This window comes from Micropterus dolomieu, linkage group LG10 (genome assembly GCF_021292245.1).
Source record: "Micropterus dolomieu isolate WLL.071019.BEF.003 ecotype Adirondacks linkage group LG10, ASM2129224v1, whole genome shotgun sequence".
NCBI classification, from domain to species: domain Eukaryota; kingdom Metazoa; phylum Chordata; class Actinopteri; order Centrarchiformes; family Centrarchidae; genus Micropterus; species Micropterus dolomieu.
The window spans coordinates 22,406,573-22,427,577 of NC_060159.1; the positions used below are offsets into that span (position 1 = coordinate 22,406,573).

At 38.8% G+C, this 21,005-nt stretch overlaps 2 protein-coding genes across 2 annotated transcripts in view; one reads left to right on the plus strand and one right to left on the minus strand.

Moving 5' to 3' along the window:
- The window catches only part of LOC123977532 (exostosin-1), a 263,944-nt gene that overhangs the window by 130,248 nt on the left and 112,691 nt on the right, over positions 1-21,005 (plus strand). The window lies entirely within an intron of this gene.
- Positions 17,983-19,352, minus strand: LOC123977534 (pteroicidin-alpha-like). Its single transcript, XM_046060288.1, has 4 exons — positions 19,302-19,352; positions 19,013-19,113; positions 18,259-18,277; positions 17,983-18,108 (listed from the first exon to the last, which is right to left on the minus strand). The coding sequence occupies exons 2-4, from the start codon at positions 19,110-19,112 to the stop codon at positions 18,036-18,038; spliced, it is 192 nt and encodes a 63-aa protein (XP_045916244.1). The 5' UTR covers position 19,113; positions 19,302-19,352; the 3' UTR covers positions 17,983-18,035.

A 21,005-nucleotide genomic window follows, 5' to 3' on the forward strand; every position in this document is an offset into this window, starting at 1 on the left:
CTGGAGAGACCTGAAAATGGCTGTCCACCAACGTTTACCATCCAACCTGACAGAACTGGAGAGGATCTGCAAGGAGGAATGGCAGAGGATACCCAAATCCAGATGTGAAAAACTTGTTGCATCTTTCCCAAAACGACTCATGGCTGTATTAGATCAAAAGGGTGCTTCTACTAAATACTGAGCAAAGGGTCTGAATACTTATGACCATGTGATATTTCAGTTTTTCTTTTTAAATAAATTTGCAAAAATTTCTACATTTCTGTTTTTTTCTGTCAAGATGGGGTGCTGAGTGTACATTACTGAGAAATAAAATTAACTTTTTTGATTTTTGGAAAATGGCTGCAATGAAACAAAGAGTGAAAAATTTAAAGGGGTTTGAATACTTTCCGTACCCACTGTATATCACATTGGCGCATTCCTTATATTTACTTAAGTAATAACTTTAAACAGAGTTTGACTTTTTGTATTGCAGTTTTATTCATCAGCACAGTTCGCAATTGCAAGCCATTTCAAATTTTTCAAAACCAATTGCACCTGTGTGCTAAATGATGATGAGAATGAAAAAAACATCAAACCATATGATAGTATTATGATGGTACTAAAGATTATTCAGTAGTTTGTAAGATAATGGTAATGCTTTACTTTCAGTTTATAAGCAACAAGCAATTCTAACCCAATACAAGTCTTTTTCTCAAATTCAGTGAGTATCTCCTCAGTCCGCTAGCTGTCTGCTCTGTGTATGCGCTTGAAAAAAATCAGGTGTATGAAGTGGCCAATGAGTGTAGCTGAGCTGTCAGGACTAAATTAAGTAAAATACAGAACAAATAAACAAAATATATACTCCTCTAGCTTTGTAATCTATTTGAAAAGTCAAGTTTTTCAAACTCATAGGCACATTATTATTGACATATTTACAAATATGTATTTTGGTGCAGTTTTTTTTACGTTTTATACTAGTGGTTATTACAACTGTCTGAAGTAGCCTTTCTGCATCAAGGATTGCATTAAGTTGAAACTGAATGTATGTTCTGTTGTGATTTACGTCTCCATGCAGTCTTTGCACCTGTCCGTGCAACTCCAAACTCCTCCCCAGGTTTAGCCATGAGGACAACAAACGTCAACACCAGAAAGATCATAACACACTTCATCCTGAAAAAGAGAATAACAGTGGCCACATCCAGACTCTCTTCATTCACTACATTTATTCATCCAACAACATAACAGGGCTACAAATCATGATATATATCCAGTACCAATACTCATCACACAATCCAAAGACTTTTTTGAATAAATATGAAGATAACATTTTACTTCTTACCTTTCCACAGATTGATTGTCAGAGGAGAAGAAAACTTTCAAACTGAGCAGTGTGAAGATCTACAGGTCATGTGCTCAGCGAGGTACAGGTCTTTATATAAGGAGATGAATCCAAATTCTCAGCATAATTTTGTGTTTCTCTTTGTATTTTGCAATGTCATGTTGCAGATGGATGACAATATGATAATCTAATCTCAACCACAAATTTTCAAAAGGTTACCATAACTCTTTCTTTATAGATTGAAGATTTTACAGTCACACTTACATATCAAATTCAGGATACATATTAATTTCTACTGTTAAGGGATTAGTAATATTAGTACATAGACCCAACAATAAAAGAGGATCTTTCTTTATGTTATGACATCTTTTCCATAGTTCAGGTGATTGTACAGTAATTGGAAAAGCATTTGTAACAGCTGTAATTTATATTGACACACTCAATAAAATTCAGTAAATAGTAAAGCTTTCCATTTCATTAGTTTAAATTCATGTTATAAATATAAAAAAATCTCAATTACATTGTAATCTGTATCAGTAAAAAAAAGAAAAAGAAAAAATATCAGTTATATTTATCATGTGCTTTTTGTGATCAGTTTCGCGAAGACAGATGTGATCATGAGGTTTACTCTGTAAAAATTTGTCCATATTCAGATACAGTATTGCCAAAGAACTGTATAAATACTGACAATAAACTATAATATACACCTGTGATAAACTATATACAACATTCAAAGGTGGAGTAATAAATGTTGGTGAATACTATGCAGTTGTCTAAATCATGACAAACATCTGGTAAGTCATGTATGACAAAGCTAAAATTGACACTTAATTACATAGACTGCATAAGAAAAAAGCAATTGTTCAGTGTGCCCAGAAATGGGTTAAACTCAACATTGAGAGTTTAATAGCTGAAAAAGCCATAGCTACATTTCAATTATCAGAAGTCTGGAGAGACCAAGATGGGCCAGCTAATGTGGGAGTCCACAGAGAATGCTACATGCTTTTCACCAACAAAGAACACATTGCAAGAGCATATAGGAGAGAAAAGGTAGCCACGGAAACTGAAGGTTTGTTTCAAATCCATCCTCTCTACTCTAATTCTCCATTAATATGATTGTGTGTTAGTGCATCATGTGGGCTACGTCTGTCTGTGTATTCTCATTAGATTAAAAAAATGATGTTAAATAAACCTCTCACTGCCAGTGAATCTTAATAATTTGATTTTCAATTAATGTATATTTTTGAACACTTTGTATATTTAAATTAGTACTGAAAAGCTGGATATTGAATTCAATATGAGAGTAATGTCGATAGTTTAACAACAGGAGCTTTGATAAGTAAAAGAATCCGAAGCCTGCTAACAGCTTTAACTTTGCCCTTGATTTTAACGGGAGATTTTGTCTTTTGGGGGAAACAAGTAAACAACTTGCTTTCACAAAATGGGACCATTAAAAGTTCTGTCCCATAACTGTTTATATGATTGTACCGACCTAACATGACTTTTCCAAAGAGAGGACAACATTTATCTATTTTATATGAATAAATGTTGTGAAACCAGTAATGACATGGTATTTGGTAAACATTATGGTGTTTATTTATTTTGAAATCTTTTAACATAACAGAACATTCTGAAATAACGTCTAAAATTGAAATTGTTTATTGTTTTGTACTGACTGAAAAGATGCTCATTCTTTCTTTTTTTGTTAAAATGACACTGGCTATTGCATTTACATCACTGTTTGGTCAATTGTGAAACATCTTGTCACACAGTTGAGCAACCTGGATAAAATCTACACCAAACACACAAAAATGATTTAGCCATTTTTCTTTGTTATACTGTGTATCTCCTGTCAATCATAACCATAGACCGATTGGACAGCTTCGTAAAGGCTTTAGATAATAAGCAAGTACTGATAATTAAAAAATTACCTGAATTTTGGCGTCAAAATTACTTAGATTTTAGTTGAATTTTAGTTGATTACATGACTTCAGAGCTCCTGCAGGTGTTTTCACTTATGTTGCCTTATTAGACCTCTTTTGAAAGCAGTGTAGAGTGTTAAAGATGGTGGTGATGTGGTGATGAAGAAATTTAAATCAGACAACTTTCTCCCAGGAACCTCGGCTGTACCATGATCTTTGCAGGACTCAGAAGGTCATTAATGAAAAAGCTGAATGTCAGTTTCTTGATTTATGACTGGCCTGCAAGATCACACAGAGCATGAACAATGAAGGATGAGAGCCAACTCTGACAATCTAAAACAGCTTAGTAAATTACAACTTGCTTGACCTTACCCTGCCTAGGATAACATGACGCCACCCTCTATTAAGGAACACCTCATGAGCTCTGGTTTCCATCGAGTGGAATTCAGGACTCATACGACTTAGAAGACAAAGGAAAAAGAGACTGACTTTGCAATACAGAATTGAAATGTACATTAATTGATATATTATGTTATTATTAACCATATATGAAAGGATGGTTAACATGCTGTTTTGGATGCAGGTAAAAATCTGCCTATTAGCACCTCTAAAGCGCACTAATTAACAGGTTTTATGTCATTAGTTAAACACGTATTAAACCCAGGTGTAAATGATAAAGTCAATCATGGCTGAATTTCATTTAGCTGCTTCATTCTGTTCAGGGTCCTTTTATTGTGCATGCTGGCTCACTTTTGCTTTTGTCATGACTTACTGGGACAAAGCCATTAGACCAGTTACACCATGAAATCCAAAACTGCCCACCTTCCACCGGAAGACATGTCTGATCAGGCAATGTAAATGAAAACACCTGTGTTGCAGTTCAGGGCCCTTAAGGCAGTCTTTCATTTAAGGTTGACTGTGGTACTACTGCATTTGTTCATACATGTTTTATACCAGTGCTTTCTTTATGACTGACTGCATGCATTAAGGATGACTGAATATACAGTCCCCCACAAAAGTATTGGAACGGTAAGGCAAATTCCTTTGTTTGTTTTTGTTGTTCACTGAAGACATTTGGGTTTAAGATCAAAAGATGAGTATGAGACAAGAGTTCAGAATTTCAGCTTTAATTTCCTGGTATTCACATCTAGATATGTTAAACAACATTTTTCAAGTGAGCAAAACTATTGGAACATGTGACAGATGTTTCTTGTTGCCCAGGTGTTGCCTTTTAGGTTGATTGTCCAAACATTAAATAGCTCTGCATGACTAGTCAAAGTTTTCATCCTTCAAACCTATAAAGACTGCATTTTCTGTTAAAGAGGATAAACCAACATGAAGACCAGAGAGCTGTCTATGGGAGAAAAGCAAGCCATTGTCAAGCTGAGAAAAGAAGGACAATCGACCAGAGCCATTAGACAAACATTGGGCATAGCAAGCACAACAATTTGGAATGTCCTGAAAAAGAAACAAACTACTGGTGTCCTGAGCAACAGACGTCGAACAGGTCGGCCAAGGAAAACAACAGTAGTTGATGACAGAAATATCGTAAGAGCTGTGAAGAAAACCCCCAAAACATCAGTAAGTGACATCACCAACGACCTCCACAGTGCAGGGGTGAAGGTATCACAATCCACTGTTCAAGAAGACTCAGAGAGCAGAAAGATAGAGGCCACACCACAAGATGCAAACCACTCCTCAGCAGTTAGAATCGGAAGGCCAGATTGAAGTACAGACATGAGCTGCGAAAGTTCTGCAACACAATCTTATGGACTGATGAGACCAAGATTAATCTCTACCAAAGTGATGGAAAGGCAAGTGTGGAGAAAGAAAGGAACTGCTTATGATCCGCATACAAGCTCATCTGTGAAGCATGGTGGAGGTGATGTCATGGCTTGGGCGTGCATGGCTGCTTCTGGAATAGGCTCATTAATATTTATTGATGATGTAACATGATGGTGGCAGCAGAATTAATTCAGAAGTGGACAGAAACATTTTGTCTGCCAATTTAGGGAGAAATGCATTGAAACTAATCGGGAGGAAGTTCATCATGCAGCAGAACAATGAGCCAAAGCACACTGCCAACAAAACAAGGGACTTCATCGGGGGAAAAAGTGGAAGGTTTTAGACTGGCCAAGTCAATCACCTGACCTTATGTCACGATCCTGTCCTGAGCTTGTCTGGATTATATTATTTTGGCCGTGTCTTCTCTGTGTTTTGATTTTGTTTTCTCTGTGTCTGGGTTTTGGGTTTCAGTCCTGTCTGTGTGTCTTGTTGGGGAGTCTGGGTTTTTGTTCCATGTCTTTGTTCCTACTCCTGTGCCTTAGTTCATGTTGTAGTATTTGCTTGTAGTTCTTTCTCTGCATCATTTTGGTTTAGTCTGCTCGGTACTCTGTGTTCCAGTTCTCAGTTCTCGTTTAGGTTTTGTCTGTTATGATCCCTGTGTTATAGTTGGTTGGTGTTTGTCTGTTTACATGGGTTTCTGTTATTGTCTGAGTTAGATTCTTGTCTGGTATTTTGTTGCATGTGTTCTGTCTGTGTTGGTTATTAATTTTGCCCCACGTCTGCCTGTCAAGTGTTCTATCTGTTCCCCCAGTTATCACTCTGTCTGCCTGCCTCTTTGTTCCCCTTTGCTGTCTCTGCCTGCCTGCCTCTCTGTTACCTCCAGTAATCGGCCTGCCATCCAGTCTCTCTGTTTTCCCCTTCTGTCTCTCTGCCTCGTTAACCCTGATCCCAGTCACGTGTGTTGCTCCCACCCTGCTCGTTAGTCCCTGTGTATAAATGTTTGGTGTTTCTGTTCATTCCCTTTCCGGTCATTGCAGTGTTTTGTCACATGTTGCATGTATGCTCTGTCGAATGTTGTGCGTTCTGCCAGTCACTATGCTACCTCAGTCTGCATTTTTGGATGTGCCAGTTTTCACTACATGTGAGTTTTGTCTTGCCTGTTGGTCTTGCCTACAGAAACCTGGAACTGTATCTCAGCGCTAAGTGTCGTGCATTTGGGCTCACTCCTGCTTTGCGCACCCACTGACCCTTAACCCAATAGAGCATGCATTTCACCTCCTTAAGAGGAGACTTAAGGGAGAAACACCCCGAAACAAACAAGAACTGAAAGAAGCTGCGGTAAAAGCCTAGAATACCTGGAGGCAGCTATTGCAAGCAAGGGTTATACTGCCAAATATTAAATTTATTTACTTTAAGATTATTTGTTCCTATACTTTTGCTCACATAAGAATGGTGTGGTCTAATACAAACAGTGATATGACCTGAGTTGTTTAACACATCTAGATGTGAATACAGGCAGGAAACATCACTGCAGATCTATCTCACCCTGGACACAATCTGTTCCAGCTTCTCCACTCTGGTAGGAACTACAGAGCACTGTACGCCAAAACCAACAGACTTAGGAACAGTTTCTTCCCACAAGCAATCACTCTGAACAGCTGATTTCTGACTCATGGTGTCAGGAACAATTCTTGTGCAATAACACAGTAACTGCCTCTAATCAGCCACCTGTTTATTTGCTAACACTTATTATTTATTCACCATTCTCTATTTCATACTGTTATATTGTCATATTGAAGATACTGTATACCAAATCCACCTACCTCAAGACATTGCTCCTGCACAAAATAATTTATTCCAGCATCCTTTGCACTATGCTTCATTGCACTGTGCATGTATATGTACCTGTATTTCACATTCACCTCCGACATGTACATACTCCTGCATCCTTTGCACTCTGCTCACTGCACTATTTCTCAATATGTCCATATTGTTTTTGTTCATAGTGTGTATATTTGTGTTGTTTACACTGAAGTCTGTGCCTTATTTTTATTATTGTGATTTTGTATTTTTGTATGAGTAAGCACATCGTGAGCAATCCAGAGTCAAATTCCTCGTATGTGTACACATAAAGCTGATTCTGATACCAGGAAATAAAAGCTGAAATTCTGAACTCTCATCTCATACTCATCTTTTGATCTTAAACCCAAATGTCTTCAGTGAACAACGAATACAAAGGACTTTGCTTTACCGTTCCAATACTTTTTGAGGGGACTGTATGTGTCTTTCCTTTCCAGCCTGAGAAAAGAAGTAGAGCAAAGTCAGGAGGGTTGAAATAATTTCTCTCAGTATTCAGTGAAATTGTGTTTCGCAAGTGCAACATTGAGTTCTGTGCACAGATGACAAGGTGTTGATCTAATAGCAAGTTCAAGTTCGGCTTTTTTAAGCTGTGAGAAACAATTGCTATGCATACTAAAACACAACAAAATGATTTTGACCTGTGCCAAATGTAACGATGAATGCTTAAAAAAAACCAAATTAATACATTTCAAGATTTTTACCATTTTGACCATTACCAAAATAAAATGCACATAGGGTCATATATGTCAGGGTTCAATGGTTCAATCCCTAGCAGACACTCTGGAATATCTAATATATTGATTTTTCAATTAACTATCCCACCATAAAATCTATTATAATGTTTGGCAGTTTAAACAGATACTGTATCTTTGTATAATCACATCAGTATGTACAGTATTTTGTTAAATTAACATACATTCTTAGTATTGAACTGCTATGGTATTTAAAGTGGCTTAAAATGTCAGTAGTTACAGACTATGGGTTTGAAAAATGTGAACTGAGAAGTGCGTGATGTTGAGAAAAGGAAGAAATGTTTTAGCATAATGTTGTGAAATCATTATGACTTAGGTTATTGAGAAAACCAGTGAGGGGAAACAGTCAACAACGTTGTCATTGTGTTAAAAAATTATGTAACATCAAGTCTGGTAACACAACATAATACAAAATGAAAATAAATTTAGAAACAAACATTGTGACCGAGACTCTCTAGGATCATTATTTTGATTTGCTGAACTTCCTCAGGTGGTCACAAACCTTCAAATAGATACACATGACCAAATTGTATAAAGGTAAATATGGTGCAACATGTAAGAGCTTGTAGACTTGATGTGAGCACTTGTAGAACAAAAATCTGTACTTGTATGTTAAAATGTTCACTTGTATAGAATATTCACACACCCGTGTTCTGAATGTGAAATCACAGACAAAGAATTCACAAATTTGTAGATAGATATTGTAGCAGACCGGCTCGGCTATGTAAAATTTTAATACAGTTATGAAAATTAATATTTCCGGGAATATTAATTTTATACCTCGAAATTAGGAGCACCACCTAAAGATTTGCTTGTCTGCCCAAGGCTTTAGGTCCTTGAGTATACCCTGAGAATTATACCGAGTTCGGTTAATTCATTAGTTGTTATTCTGAAATCGTAAGGTCAATCAGTCAGTCTCAGATCTGAGCGTAAGTTCTGTGTATTGGGACTCTAGATTCTGAATAACACACACACATACATCGCTGTGCTCAAAGTGAATTTATTAACTAACAGAAGAGGGTACAATTGTGGGTAAATGTGGTGATATTACAGGGATAACAGTTAATATGACAACAAGGAGGTACTAAAAAGGGTAGCCTATGTAAGGTTCGATGGAATTTCAGTTTATATTGTAGAGGGAGAGAATTCTACGAGTATGAGGGAACGAATGACCGAAATTGGGTTGCAGATTTAATTTGTCTAATCTAAGGGTTATTAACTGTGGATGGAGCCCATAGAACACCAACGAGTCACAGAGTGTTGTTTGTTTTGGCCTACCGTTGCCGCAGATCCCGTGGCGAGGCTCGACTGCCGGTTGGCTCGGGAAGTCGGTTCTGGCCCGACCCCAGTGGCGTTTTCAAGTTGGGTTGAAACCGGTGGATTGGGTCCGGAGTCCTCTGTGGGAAGCGCTTGCAGCAACGGGCTGTCAGCCAAGGCTTTTGCTCTGATCTCAGTTCGTTTGGTGTCGCTATAGGGCCCACTCAGGGTTCTGTCTTCGAAGCCGTGGTTTCATTTATTCAAGGCCATAAATGAAGGCTTCTGAGTTTCTGGTCCAAAGTTGCTCACAACGGTCGGATGAGGTTGCAACAACAAAATCAAATAAACGCACACATTCACCGTAGGTTCGCGAGGCCTCGGGAACATAGGCTATTTAATGTTGCTGAGGTTAAACAGGCAGCTCCAAACAAAATAAAGAAAATCAAATCTCCCGCTGAGAAATTTGGAATTCAGGGTCGTAGCTTTCTCAGCTCGTCTGAAGGAGATTTAAGTACGAAACAAAAATCGGAATTTCAAAAGTAAAGGAAGTTAAGAGAACGTATAGGTTTAGTTTCAAGAAAGTTTAAACGAAGAGTTTTGAAGAGGCAAGAAGAAGCTTGAACAAAAGACAGCAAGGCCTTTTTATTGATCCCGCTAGGTAGTGACGTCAATTTTGGGGATGGTCTCCCAAACGTCACTAAGGTGTTAACTTTTTGGGATAAAGAAATATACGTTGCGCGTATTTCTCTTTGATCTCTCTCTCCACAATATCGACATTTGGAAAAATACTTAGTTCTAAACATTCGGATAAAGACAGTTAAAACAAGGCTAAACACTATGGAAAAAGGTTATAATGGTTATATGAAACGTAAACAAACCTTGATTACATGTCCTCAGTATACTTGCTGGTTACTGGTTTTAACTCATGAGACAATTTAGATGTAAGCATGAGAGTAAAATTTCGTTTATGCAATTACATGGTAATATTTAGGCCTATTTAACAATTCTGTCAGTGTAAGCCGAGTTTTAAACACTTGCGTGTTATACCTTTCTTGTCCCCTTGGTGGCACTCGGGTCACACAAGAAAAGAGTAGACATTCCACTTTAACTGAGAGGCTGGTGATGCCTACGAGCGTTTCCATGGATAATTTAGTAAGAAATTGTATATGAAACATTTAACTAAAGCAGTAGTTAGCATTGAATAGACAGTGATTACTAGGGAGTAACAGGAATGACTTAAGACAACACAGAAAGAGGTTAGAAAACTAGTTCAAGATTACTTTCTATGGGTCTGCTAGTCTTCAAACATCACTAAAGGATAACAACAGGGTTATTACTTACTAAACTCAGAGGCTAACACTGCTGCTCACTTAGCAAGGTTATTATTTAAACAGAGTAAACACAGTTATACTGGAACCTTGCTTGGTTCGAGTAACAGGGGTTTTTATGGTCTTTCTTCTCTGCATTCCTGGCTTATCGCACAGGTTATCAGAGAATGAATTGGTGGTTTATGGCTCAGCCGTTCTGTGGGGAGAAAAGAGTCAGATTGAGGCTGGAGGTGACCTGCTGGAGGGAGAAGGGGTCAGATCGCCCCTTTTCCTGTCCTGTGGACTGTCTTTAGTGACACCTTTACGGCTAGAAAGGTTCACTAAGGCTCTCTGAATACACAATCCTTAAGCGATTCATTGTCTGATTGAGTCTCTTTCGGTCCTTACCAACACTAGGCGATGTCTCTGGGTTTTACATGTGAAAAGGTCAACTCTCGGGGAGGGAAACTTCCCTCCCTCTTTTGACACCATCTGACCTTCTTTGAAGTGCGTCTGGTTGAGTTCACAACAATATTGACATAAACACGGTGACCGCTGCAAACATGTAATGCAACATTTACTCTCTTTTTTTCTTTTTTACTTGAGTATATTTTCCAATACCACTACAACTCGGTGATTTCAGCCTCTTGAATCGGTTTCTGCAACTTAAGCAATGTACTCTGCCTCCCTGCTTGCTCAACTGGCAGAATGCAGAGCCATTACAATGCGCCACAAAAACAGCCAATCACATACTTGGAGAAAGTAAACCTGATTGGCTGTTTAGTATCCAATTGGGCTGCTGGCTCCAGAGGCGAAACTCTGGTGTTTTCTAGCCGCTAGATGGCACTAGTATCGCTGCTGTCATTATGACCTAAAAAACGCCAATGGGACAGCCGCAGAGAACCTGCAGAGACACAGCCCAAAAAATATTCATAGGCAGAAAAGTTTCAGAAAAGTCATTTTGGTTTGCAATCTGTAGGCTAAGTATTAAACTGAAAATACGGTGTAACTATGGGGTACAGTGCTATTTAAAAAAAGCTGCACAAAAAAAATGCACAGGATGAATAGTGAAGCTTGACAGTTTCTACATTATGTGACTTTCAGTTGTGCATATTGGTGCTTTCAGATATTGATGATCATGGATTTTTTTTTCATTTTTGAAAAATTAGATTATTAAACTTGTTGTAACAGCTAGTCACTGGACTGTGTGCATCATTCTAAAGAAACTAATATTTTTGCAGAGCTCCTTTCCCCATAATTTTTGTCTGAATCGTAGTCACCTATCTTATGTAGAATTCAATTCACTGAGTTTTGTAAAAAAAAAAAAAGAGCAATCCAATTTAATACAATGCCTGTTTACAACAGGCTTAAAACTAAATGTACTCACCAGGGAAAGTGAACAGATACCTCCTTATAAGCTTTTTCAACGGCGCACAATGCTGTGCGTATGAGTCACTGTAGCCTGATTGACAGGTCGCCATGGTAGTGTCTTATCAATCACAGATAATCCCGCCCTGAAGCATACGCTGCTTTATGGTCTATTTCCCTCTAAATGGGACCTTAATTTACTAAATGAACATCATGTTGTATTGAAGAAGACCTGAAACTAGCGACTGAGACCATAAACTCATTAGGAAAGTGTTTACTAAGGTAATAAATCCCGAGAGAGGTAGGTCGTTTTGCCATTATTTCTAATCATAACCGGCAGGTTAACTGTCACCTGTCACGTGGGTCAACACTTTATCCACCCGGAAATAAAGGCCTGTCCGGTCAGCTCCGAGCTCCCTCCTTCAGCTGTTGCCGCTGCATGGTGTGGTTGTGTTACACTGATCTGTTCCGTTGTTCGAGGTATGTAACACCTGCAAACTTACCAATGTCGTTCTCTGTTATGTAGTGCGCTAAGTTTGTACCTTTACTGTTAACCTAGATTGACACTCTGTGTGGTCTTTGCTGTGTCTGCGAGGTCTCTGGAAAATGGCCCGTGAAGCATGTAAATGTTTGCAGTGATTCGGGAATGTGTGAACAACAAAGGTACTTTTTCGTAGGTAGCATACCAGTCTCGTTGTTCTCTTGTGTATATCTAATCGTATAACCGCTGTTTCTGTATTCATGCTGCACGGATTGCCACTGCTGCTTTGCCTAGCCTGACTTATTAATGCAAAGCCTACCTGTTTTATTATTTTAAACTTACTTTTATTTGAATCCTTGCCTGTTTTTACTGTTAAAACTTGTGTTATAGTTGGGTATGAGGAGATTTTATTTCTTTGAATATTGTGTTTCCTTTAGTGATTTTTAAGTTGGCTTTGATTTCAGGAAAACTTTTAACACAACATTTTAACCTTAGATTTCCTGATATTGGTTGTTCGGGTTATTTTGCCTTGGCAGTCCCGAGGGCATCGGGACTCCCACCCGAGGTATGAGTTTGGAGAGGCTTGCACAGTCTGATTCTGAGGAGCTAGACGTGCTTAGCATCATGGAGGATGACTTCCGGGAGCCAGGCTGACGTCATCAGACCGCGCCCAGCTATGAGATGCAGGGCAGGAACCGCAGGCCGGCAGTAACCTCTATGAGCTTTTCTGCAGCCTGAGCGCCACCCCCGTGTTCTTTCCTGATTTGCACATTGAGTTATGTAAATCATGGAACAGACCATGCTCTGCACGGCTGACTGTGTCCCCTCTTCTGGACTACAGCAGCATGACAAAAACTAAGCAGCACGGCTACGGAACGATGCCTTGGGGGGAGGAAGCGCTCGCGAGCTATCTTTCTCCCACCCTCGCTTCGTTCCTTCAGATGTCTGCGCTCCCCACCAAGCTGTGTCGGACGAAACACCTGCCTACATGGCAGCGGGTCGAGCTGGTGCAAGCCTGCACACTATGGCCATCTTGCAGGTGTACCAGGCCGATCTTCTCAAGACTATGACCTAGGGGGAGGTCCCTCTGAGGAGGACCTGACTGAGCTCCGTAGAGCTACGGACTTAAACGCTCCGTGTTACCAAGCATTGGCTGATGGATGCTGTCATCTTCAGGTTTCAGCACGCTGAAACGCAGAGAGAGGCGTTTGAGCAATATCTCCCCCGCCGGTCTGGGTCCAGGACGGCGACGGCTGAGCTCAGCCCTCGTCTTGCTCCTACCACCGGAGCCAGAAGCGAAGCGTTGCTTCCCGTAGTCCCCCTCAACAAAACCAGGACGCGAGGCGGCGCTCTCTCCCACAGCTCCCCGAGAGGCTGACCGAGGTCCCCTCCCCTGTGGCGGCTCAGGCAACAGACGCTGTTTTCCCACTGTCTTGGCGCTCGGGACACGCTAACCACCAGCAAGCTCTCACCAGTCTGCCCGCCTCGAGGGGTTGCAGCTGGAAAACGATCGGGCTCACACACCATGGGTTGCCGGTGAATTTTCCCTGGCGGTCCTCCGCTTCAGGGTGCCACCGGGGACCTACGCATAACACCGGCCAGGAGCCCCACGGGACTGGTGGCCTGTTTGGTGAGGCAGTGGATGCTGTCGTCAACAGGCGCTGTTTTTCCCGCCGTCTTGGCACTGGGGACACGCTAACAGCCAGCGAGCTCTCACCAGTCTGCCCGCCTTGAGGGGTTGCAGCTGGAAAACGATCAGGCTCACACACCGCGGGTTATTGGCAGGTTTTCCCTGGTGGACCTCCGCTTCAGGGCGCCGCCGGAGGCCTACGCATAACACTGGCCACCAGCCCCGAGGGGCATGGAGCACCGTCATGAGGGCTACAGGCTGCAGTTCCGGGTCCGCCCCCCCAGACTCAACAGGGTGGTCTGGTTCCCACTTGGGACCTGGCGGTGGTTCTCGAAGCGCTGGCTGAGGCCCCCTTCGAACCCCTGGAGTCGGCTGAGGCACTGAAATGCAGATTTTTTTTACAAATGTCCAAGATCAATTCGGTCAATATTTTGAAGCAATGAGTTGGTGCATTTTTATGTTGAAAAGCAAGAAGCATTTCTTTTCATCTAAAACAAAGTTTCAGAGTGGTTCTTTCCGAGGGACCATCATAGATTCAGAAGGTCTAGTCAAAAGCTACCTGCTCTTGATTAAACAAACGTTTGTCCAGCTCTTGCAGCTCTTTCATGCCACATTTGTTGAGAAGCCTGGTGGGTGGAGAGAGAATTAAGAGAGTTCAGCTCCAGAACATAACAACTCACAGAAATTACTATTAAATGTATCAGGTATCGTCAAGCACAAGTAGTTATGTATTGATAAGCTTGGCGACTAAATAAAACAGACAAGACAAAATCAAACAAACAGGTTAAAATAATATTACTATTATTATTATTATATTACTCACATTATGTTATACCTCACAGGAGGGAAAACACTGGTATGAAATTATTCTTTATAACACATTTTAAGACCTAATAAACATTCATTAAGTTATTGTGCATACTTGTACATAGTGTTTATCACATTCTGAACATTGACAACATCAAAACACTTTTGTATATTTAATGAAAAAATCCAAACTTCTAAAATCTTATCGAATACAGTTTAAAATAAGCAAAATCATGATTAATGAATAAGTAAACCTAAACGTATTAAGGTTCAGTTTAGCTATATGTTCATATCACATATACTGTAGATGCATGCATCTATATCATATTCCATCTATTTATTTATTCATAAGCCATCATTAATGTTATTACATCTGTGCGTTTCCAGCTATATCCTGTCAAAATATATGTGAAAAATGCCAATAAATTCTGTGAGTGGTTACCCCGAAAAAGTGCTTTGATAAGGCCGCCAGAAAAACCCTCCCCAGGTTCAGCCATGAGGACGACCAGTGACAAAACAAGAAAGAGCGTAATGCACTTCATCCTGAAAAACCACATCCAAACACATCACAAAGGTTACTAGTCTTGTATTACCAGTTTCAAAAAATAAAATAGACACTAGCAATTCTCAGCACATGTGCAACACTTGTGTCGCCGATAAATCAAGATGAGATACTTACTTATTTCCACTGACTGAGGGTGAAAGTCAAAAAAATGTTAACAAAGAGAGCCAAGTAAGCAGTACGAGATCTACAGGTGCTGTAAATTTCTGTGTGTTGGATCACACACATCTGTTTTATAGCAATTAGTAAATCCCTTACTCATTGTTTATGCAGTATTTTGCAACATAGAAAGTCTCATTACTGAGATGCAGATGCTGATCAAAGGTTAACAAAGAAACTGAAGTCATTCCACTCATTCACTCCTTTCATCACTCATTTGTGTCCAGGTTTTTAGTTCAGTCAGAGAATCCAGAGTCAGAAAGACAAACATGAACAAAATGTCTTATGTTTCTCAATATACGTTCACCTCTTTAATGAAATTGGAGAGTAAAGTATTTTGTCTCTAAATTATACATTTTGGGATATTCAATTGAAATGATGTAATAAAGTATGCAGAGGCATGTTCTCTTGTTTGATGGCCAGGTTGCTACAAATCTATATCATTAACTACACATTTATCACGTGTATTTATAATCTCCATCTCTAAATGTGGATATATATTCATAACTTGTTTTTCTAAACATTTTCCAATATCCCAGTGCACTAGTACTGTTGTTACACAAAACCCTTGAATTTACTGCTGCTGGGTCTGTGTTTTGCATGGTCTCCAGTGAAATGTGAATAAATGTGAATAACAGTCCCCTTGTGCTTCTTCTTTATAGAAGTCCAAGAGTCAGCTAAAACAGTGTACTTTTGACCTCTGCTTCCTTCTTGTATACCGTACTGCAGTATAAGCCAAGTCCTGTCTTGTAGTGTCTTCAGGTGTTGCTTTGCTGTCTCCCCTACTTTATGCTTGTACAGGACAGTTGATTTGAGTAGCTATATTATCAGTGGATACTTGTCTTGGCATTTGTCTCAGGTCCATTTGTAACACTCTAGGAGACTGTTGGCTTGCATAACAGTGTGCTGTACCAGACTTATCAACCAATTTGTCAGTGTCTTAGACCAGTATTCCTGTTGCAAACTTGATTCATTTTAGCATCTACTTGTTGTTTTATGTAAATATACTGACACATCCAACTGACACAAAAGAGATGGCACATTTCTGTTATCTTTAAATCACACTGATGGGTATATTTTGACCTGTCATTAGTAAGAAAGTGAGGTGCAATGTGAAGTTAAAGCACACTTGCACATAATGCCCATTTGAGCTCTGTGTACAAGTTACATTGCAGCATTTCTAGGCTCTGCATTCAGGGATGCAAGGTTGAAGGAGATTAGTGATTGATGGATGGAGGACTGATATGAAACAACACAACTAAACACTTAAGTGCGTCTGAAGATACAGGGCTACAACAACACGTTTTCTAGTTGGAAGGTCCATATGTAGTTTTCAGTTCTGACTTTTAGGGCGGGTTCACACCTGAAGGCCCAGTTCCTAAATCAAACTAGTGCGAGGATGATACATTATTTGTTTTCCTACTGGACCGATTTGCGTTCAAAAACTGAAATGGTGGAATTGCAAATAAAAGCTATGTTGTGGAAATGTGGTTGAATTATTGGTCATACAATCTGCTGGGGAAAATCCTACCTGGATATCATCATGTAGCATCCTCAGGTTATCATTGGTATTGGTCAGCACATAGGCTATCAGCCGACATCAGAGGCTGGTATTAAATCATTCAATAATGCAAGCATTTCGAGGAAGAAACTCTGCATCAGACTTATCACAGATAATACCACGACATGTTTGCATTTGTCCAGCAAAGTGGACCAAGAGAAGTTATTGCAAACATGCAAAAACAAACGTTAACCCATGCAAAAGGCCTTTCATAAAAGCAGCTTATGTTTACAGAATTCATATGTAACTCCTTGAATCAATTAATTAAATAATGCATATATATCCTAAAGTTTAATATATCAAAAGGTGACAACCATTAATCAATATTAAATATTACACGTTATAATAATTAGCCTATTGCTTTTATTTCATATTACGTATTTGTTGTATTTATTTTATGTCTTTCATATTTTGATTGTAATTTTTCTATTCTGTATATTCATACTAAAAATCAAGATCAAGCTAGCGTTTGCCCTTCTGCTCCACAGGTTTCTGTCCTCTCTGAGCTTCCCTTACTTTTTGACAGGTGCACTGCCCCAGTCAAACTCTCCACCTTCTGTTATTGACTGTTGCAGTACTTTGCCTCTCTTTTTATTTCCTCTTAATATGTTTGTGGTGTGTACCACACAAAAAGGCAAATTGGTGTGAACGCAACCTTACAGTGCAGTTTTACTGATGATTGTTCCCATGGAAAATAACAGTTGTTAAGCCTTTTGACATTTTGGTTGTTATAATCATTTGTGATAATGCTTTCTATTGTACTCATAAACCCAAGAACTATGCAGAAGATCTTTTTGTGTTTGCATTACAAATCTACTAATAGATTAACAGGTTAAAAACACGTATACATGTACAGTACTACATAAGATAGAACATACAAGACAGCAAATATTGCAGTTATTAGAAAGCAAAAAAGTTTATTTTTGAACTTTTTACATAAATCAGAATACTCAATGTTAAAACTGTATCAACACAGTCAAATAAAGACAGCAGAGGAATGTTTAGTTTTTATAATGCATATTTTATTAATTAATTCCAAATTGTCCAAAATTAATCAAAGCATCAAAAATGTACTAAACCCCTAGATTTCTTCCTCTTGTAATGCAAGAAGCATCACAGGGGCAGTTAATTTATTTCAGCATTGACCCGAAAACATTTCAAAATCAATTTAAAATTAAAAAGGTCAACACAAAAAAAGCATTTCTTTTCATCGTAAACATTGCTTTAAATGGCTCCTTCAGGTGAACCCTCACAGATTCATGAAGTCTAGTCAAAAGCTGCCTGCTCTTGTCTGTCTAGCTCTTGCTGCTCTCTCATGCCGTGTCTCCCGGTGACAATCCTGGTGGAGGGAGAAAGAATTGAGAGGATTTAGCCCATATACATTTAATAAAGGGGCTATGTGTAGCCAAGTTATATGCATTTTAATATCTTTTGTAGTAATTTAAGTGTATGTAGGAATAGTAACAGTAGTAGAAGCAGATGTTCTTACCCATGGATCATCCTCCCGACTGTATAAAACAGACAAAAGAAGAAAACAGTTACATTAAGTCTTAACTCACACATCATGTGTTTTATAACAAAAGTCTTTACAGCAGAGTACAGTCAATACAGTAATTAATTCACCAAGAATGCATTGTATCCTTGTAAACAAAAATTTCTAACACATTTTGTGCATGTTTGTGTAATAGTGTGACTCCCATACACCAGTGCAATTAAGATACCCGAGTTTCGGTATCAATTCCAAAGTGATTTTTTTTTTCGTTGCATACTTTGAGGAATGTAAACATGGTTTTCTGCAGTGCTTGGACTTGGAAAATGTTTTATATCATATGCTTACTATATACAGTACACTGTATAAATCAATGTATAAATCAATAGGCTGATAGGCTGTATGATGACAACAACTGGTGTTGTTGATAAAAAAAAAAATGTGGAAGTGAAGAGACAATAATATAATATAATTAAATATGTTAAGTATATAAAAATAGCTCAAGTAAGAAAAATATGTAAGTTAGAACCCTTGTGTTTTTTGAATTTAATTAATTTATTAATAACTCATAATCATCTTTGAAGTAATTGTAATCAATGATCTCAGTAATGGCTGCCTTGTGTTTAGGTGTGCCAGGTCAAGCACCATCTTATTGTGAATAGTGACAGGTCTTTATATTATTAGTTACACCTGTGCATTTCTAGCTCAGTCATGTCAAAATGTCTGCTGTGAAAAGAGAATTCATGATTAGTACCATTGGCAATTCCGTTGAAAATGTGGTGAATAAAACCCTCCCCAGGTTCAGCCATGAGGACGACCAGCGACAACACAAGAAAGAGCGTGATGCACTTCATCCTGAAAAACAAGAACCAAATGACTTTCCAGAGTCAATGACTTTTAAAAACGAAGTGTACAGTTATTTTTCTTTACTGGTTATGCAAGCTTGAAAGACACATTATATATACTGTATCAAATTTGATTGATCTCAAACAACTGTTTTGCTTATACTGTTAGTGAATGAGGATTAAAAATTTTGTCCTTACCTATTTTTGATTCAGTGAAGAGTCAAAAGGTTGCTGTCAAACAAACCTAAGGAAGCGGTGTGGCATAGACCTGTGTATGGTGGCAGATACATGTCTTTTTTATACCAATGGACACATTTCTCATTGTGTACATAGTGTTTTGCAATATAGGAAGGTAAAACACAGCATTTTGCAATGCAGTGTTAAAATGCTGATCTAATCTAAACAAGGAACGTGGCAGGTGCATGCCAGTGTTCTAAAAAATCAAGGGGAAGTTAGTAATTATAGTTAGAGCTCGCTAATTTGGTATGCTCACCAACAGGGTCATCAATCGCAGCAGCAGTTGGGGCCTTGACCTCCCTTCATCTCACAAGTTCATTTAGCCGCTATGTTGTCAGGGGTCTCCTGTCTTGGTATCTTCTAATGTCTATTATGAACACTGTTGAGTTGCATCATACTGGGTTTAGGCTTTGAAACTACCCATGGTTTAAAGTTTCTAGCACATCATGCTAATATTTTAAGCTTTACCCAGACCTCCAGGATTTACAGCTATGAGGAAGCTTGTAAATATCCGTAAGTGAAGCTATTGCAAACTCTAGCTACATAAGTGTAGAGCTGTACACATTATTGTTTAGGGTTTGTCAGGCACCGTTATACTCTCAAATTCATGTGACTTACTTTTTTATTTAATGATCCAAGGCTTAAGTTGTTTTCTTAGTCATTGTATCATGAAAACCCTTTATTAACAAAACACCTGACATGTCAGCTGACTCTTCTCTGGCTGACACGTTTGAAAATGGGAACCCTGCAGCAGCTCTATTTATTGTCACTTATTTACTTTGTTGCTGTTGTTTGTTGTTGAAATAAGAGTTAAAAGTAAAACTAGTTTTGTCACCATTAAATAGCATTTTCAAATAAGACACAGTGAAACGCTCCAATGCAAATTTATTCCCAAACAATTTCAATCAGTTGCTGCAGTGCAATATATATATTAAGTGGTGAACAAGAAGCATTTCTTTTCATTCAAAGCATCCTTCGCAGTGGCCCCTTTAGTCTAGGAAAAACCAGGCTGCCCTGAGTTGTAATCGGTTGAACGTTTGTCCAGCTGCTCTTCCTGCTCTTGGACACCGTGGTCCCCACCCATAATCCTGGTGAATGTAGAGAAGATTCGACACAACAAGGGAAGCAATGAGAGAAGTTGTCATTTATAGTAAGTATAAACCAACTTACACTAATATTTATTGAAACATTAGTTACTACAAGGAACAATGGTAGTACCACATGTCCTTACCCATGTAGTATCTTGCTGACTAAATAAAACAAACAAAAGAAAAAAATACATTAAATTTAAACTCACACATGTGTATGTCTATACTGTATATATCTATCACACGTCAATCAATATATTGTCATAATATTATTCTTTGTTGTACAGGACAGTCACATTATTATGTAAGATGTGTTTTCTTGTGCGATTCAGCATCCCTACAGCTTCAGATTGTAATGCACTTTTGTAAATAAGGACAGCTGTACACGTGCATTTGTCATTTGGTGCAAAATGATCAAAAACAAAAACTCTCCAACTTTGCTAACATGGCCAAACATCAAGCAAGTGCGACAACACAACACATAACAATATTAATTTGTAGTCCAACACAAAGACTGCCAGTTCGCCATCTGTCTTGCAGCCTTTTATTTCATGAAGCTCTCCCCAATGGCTGGCAG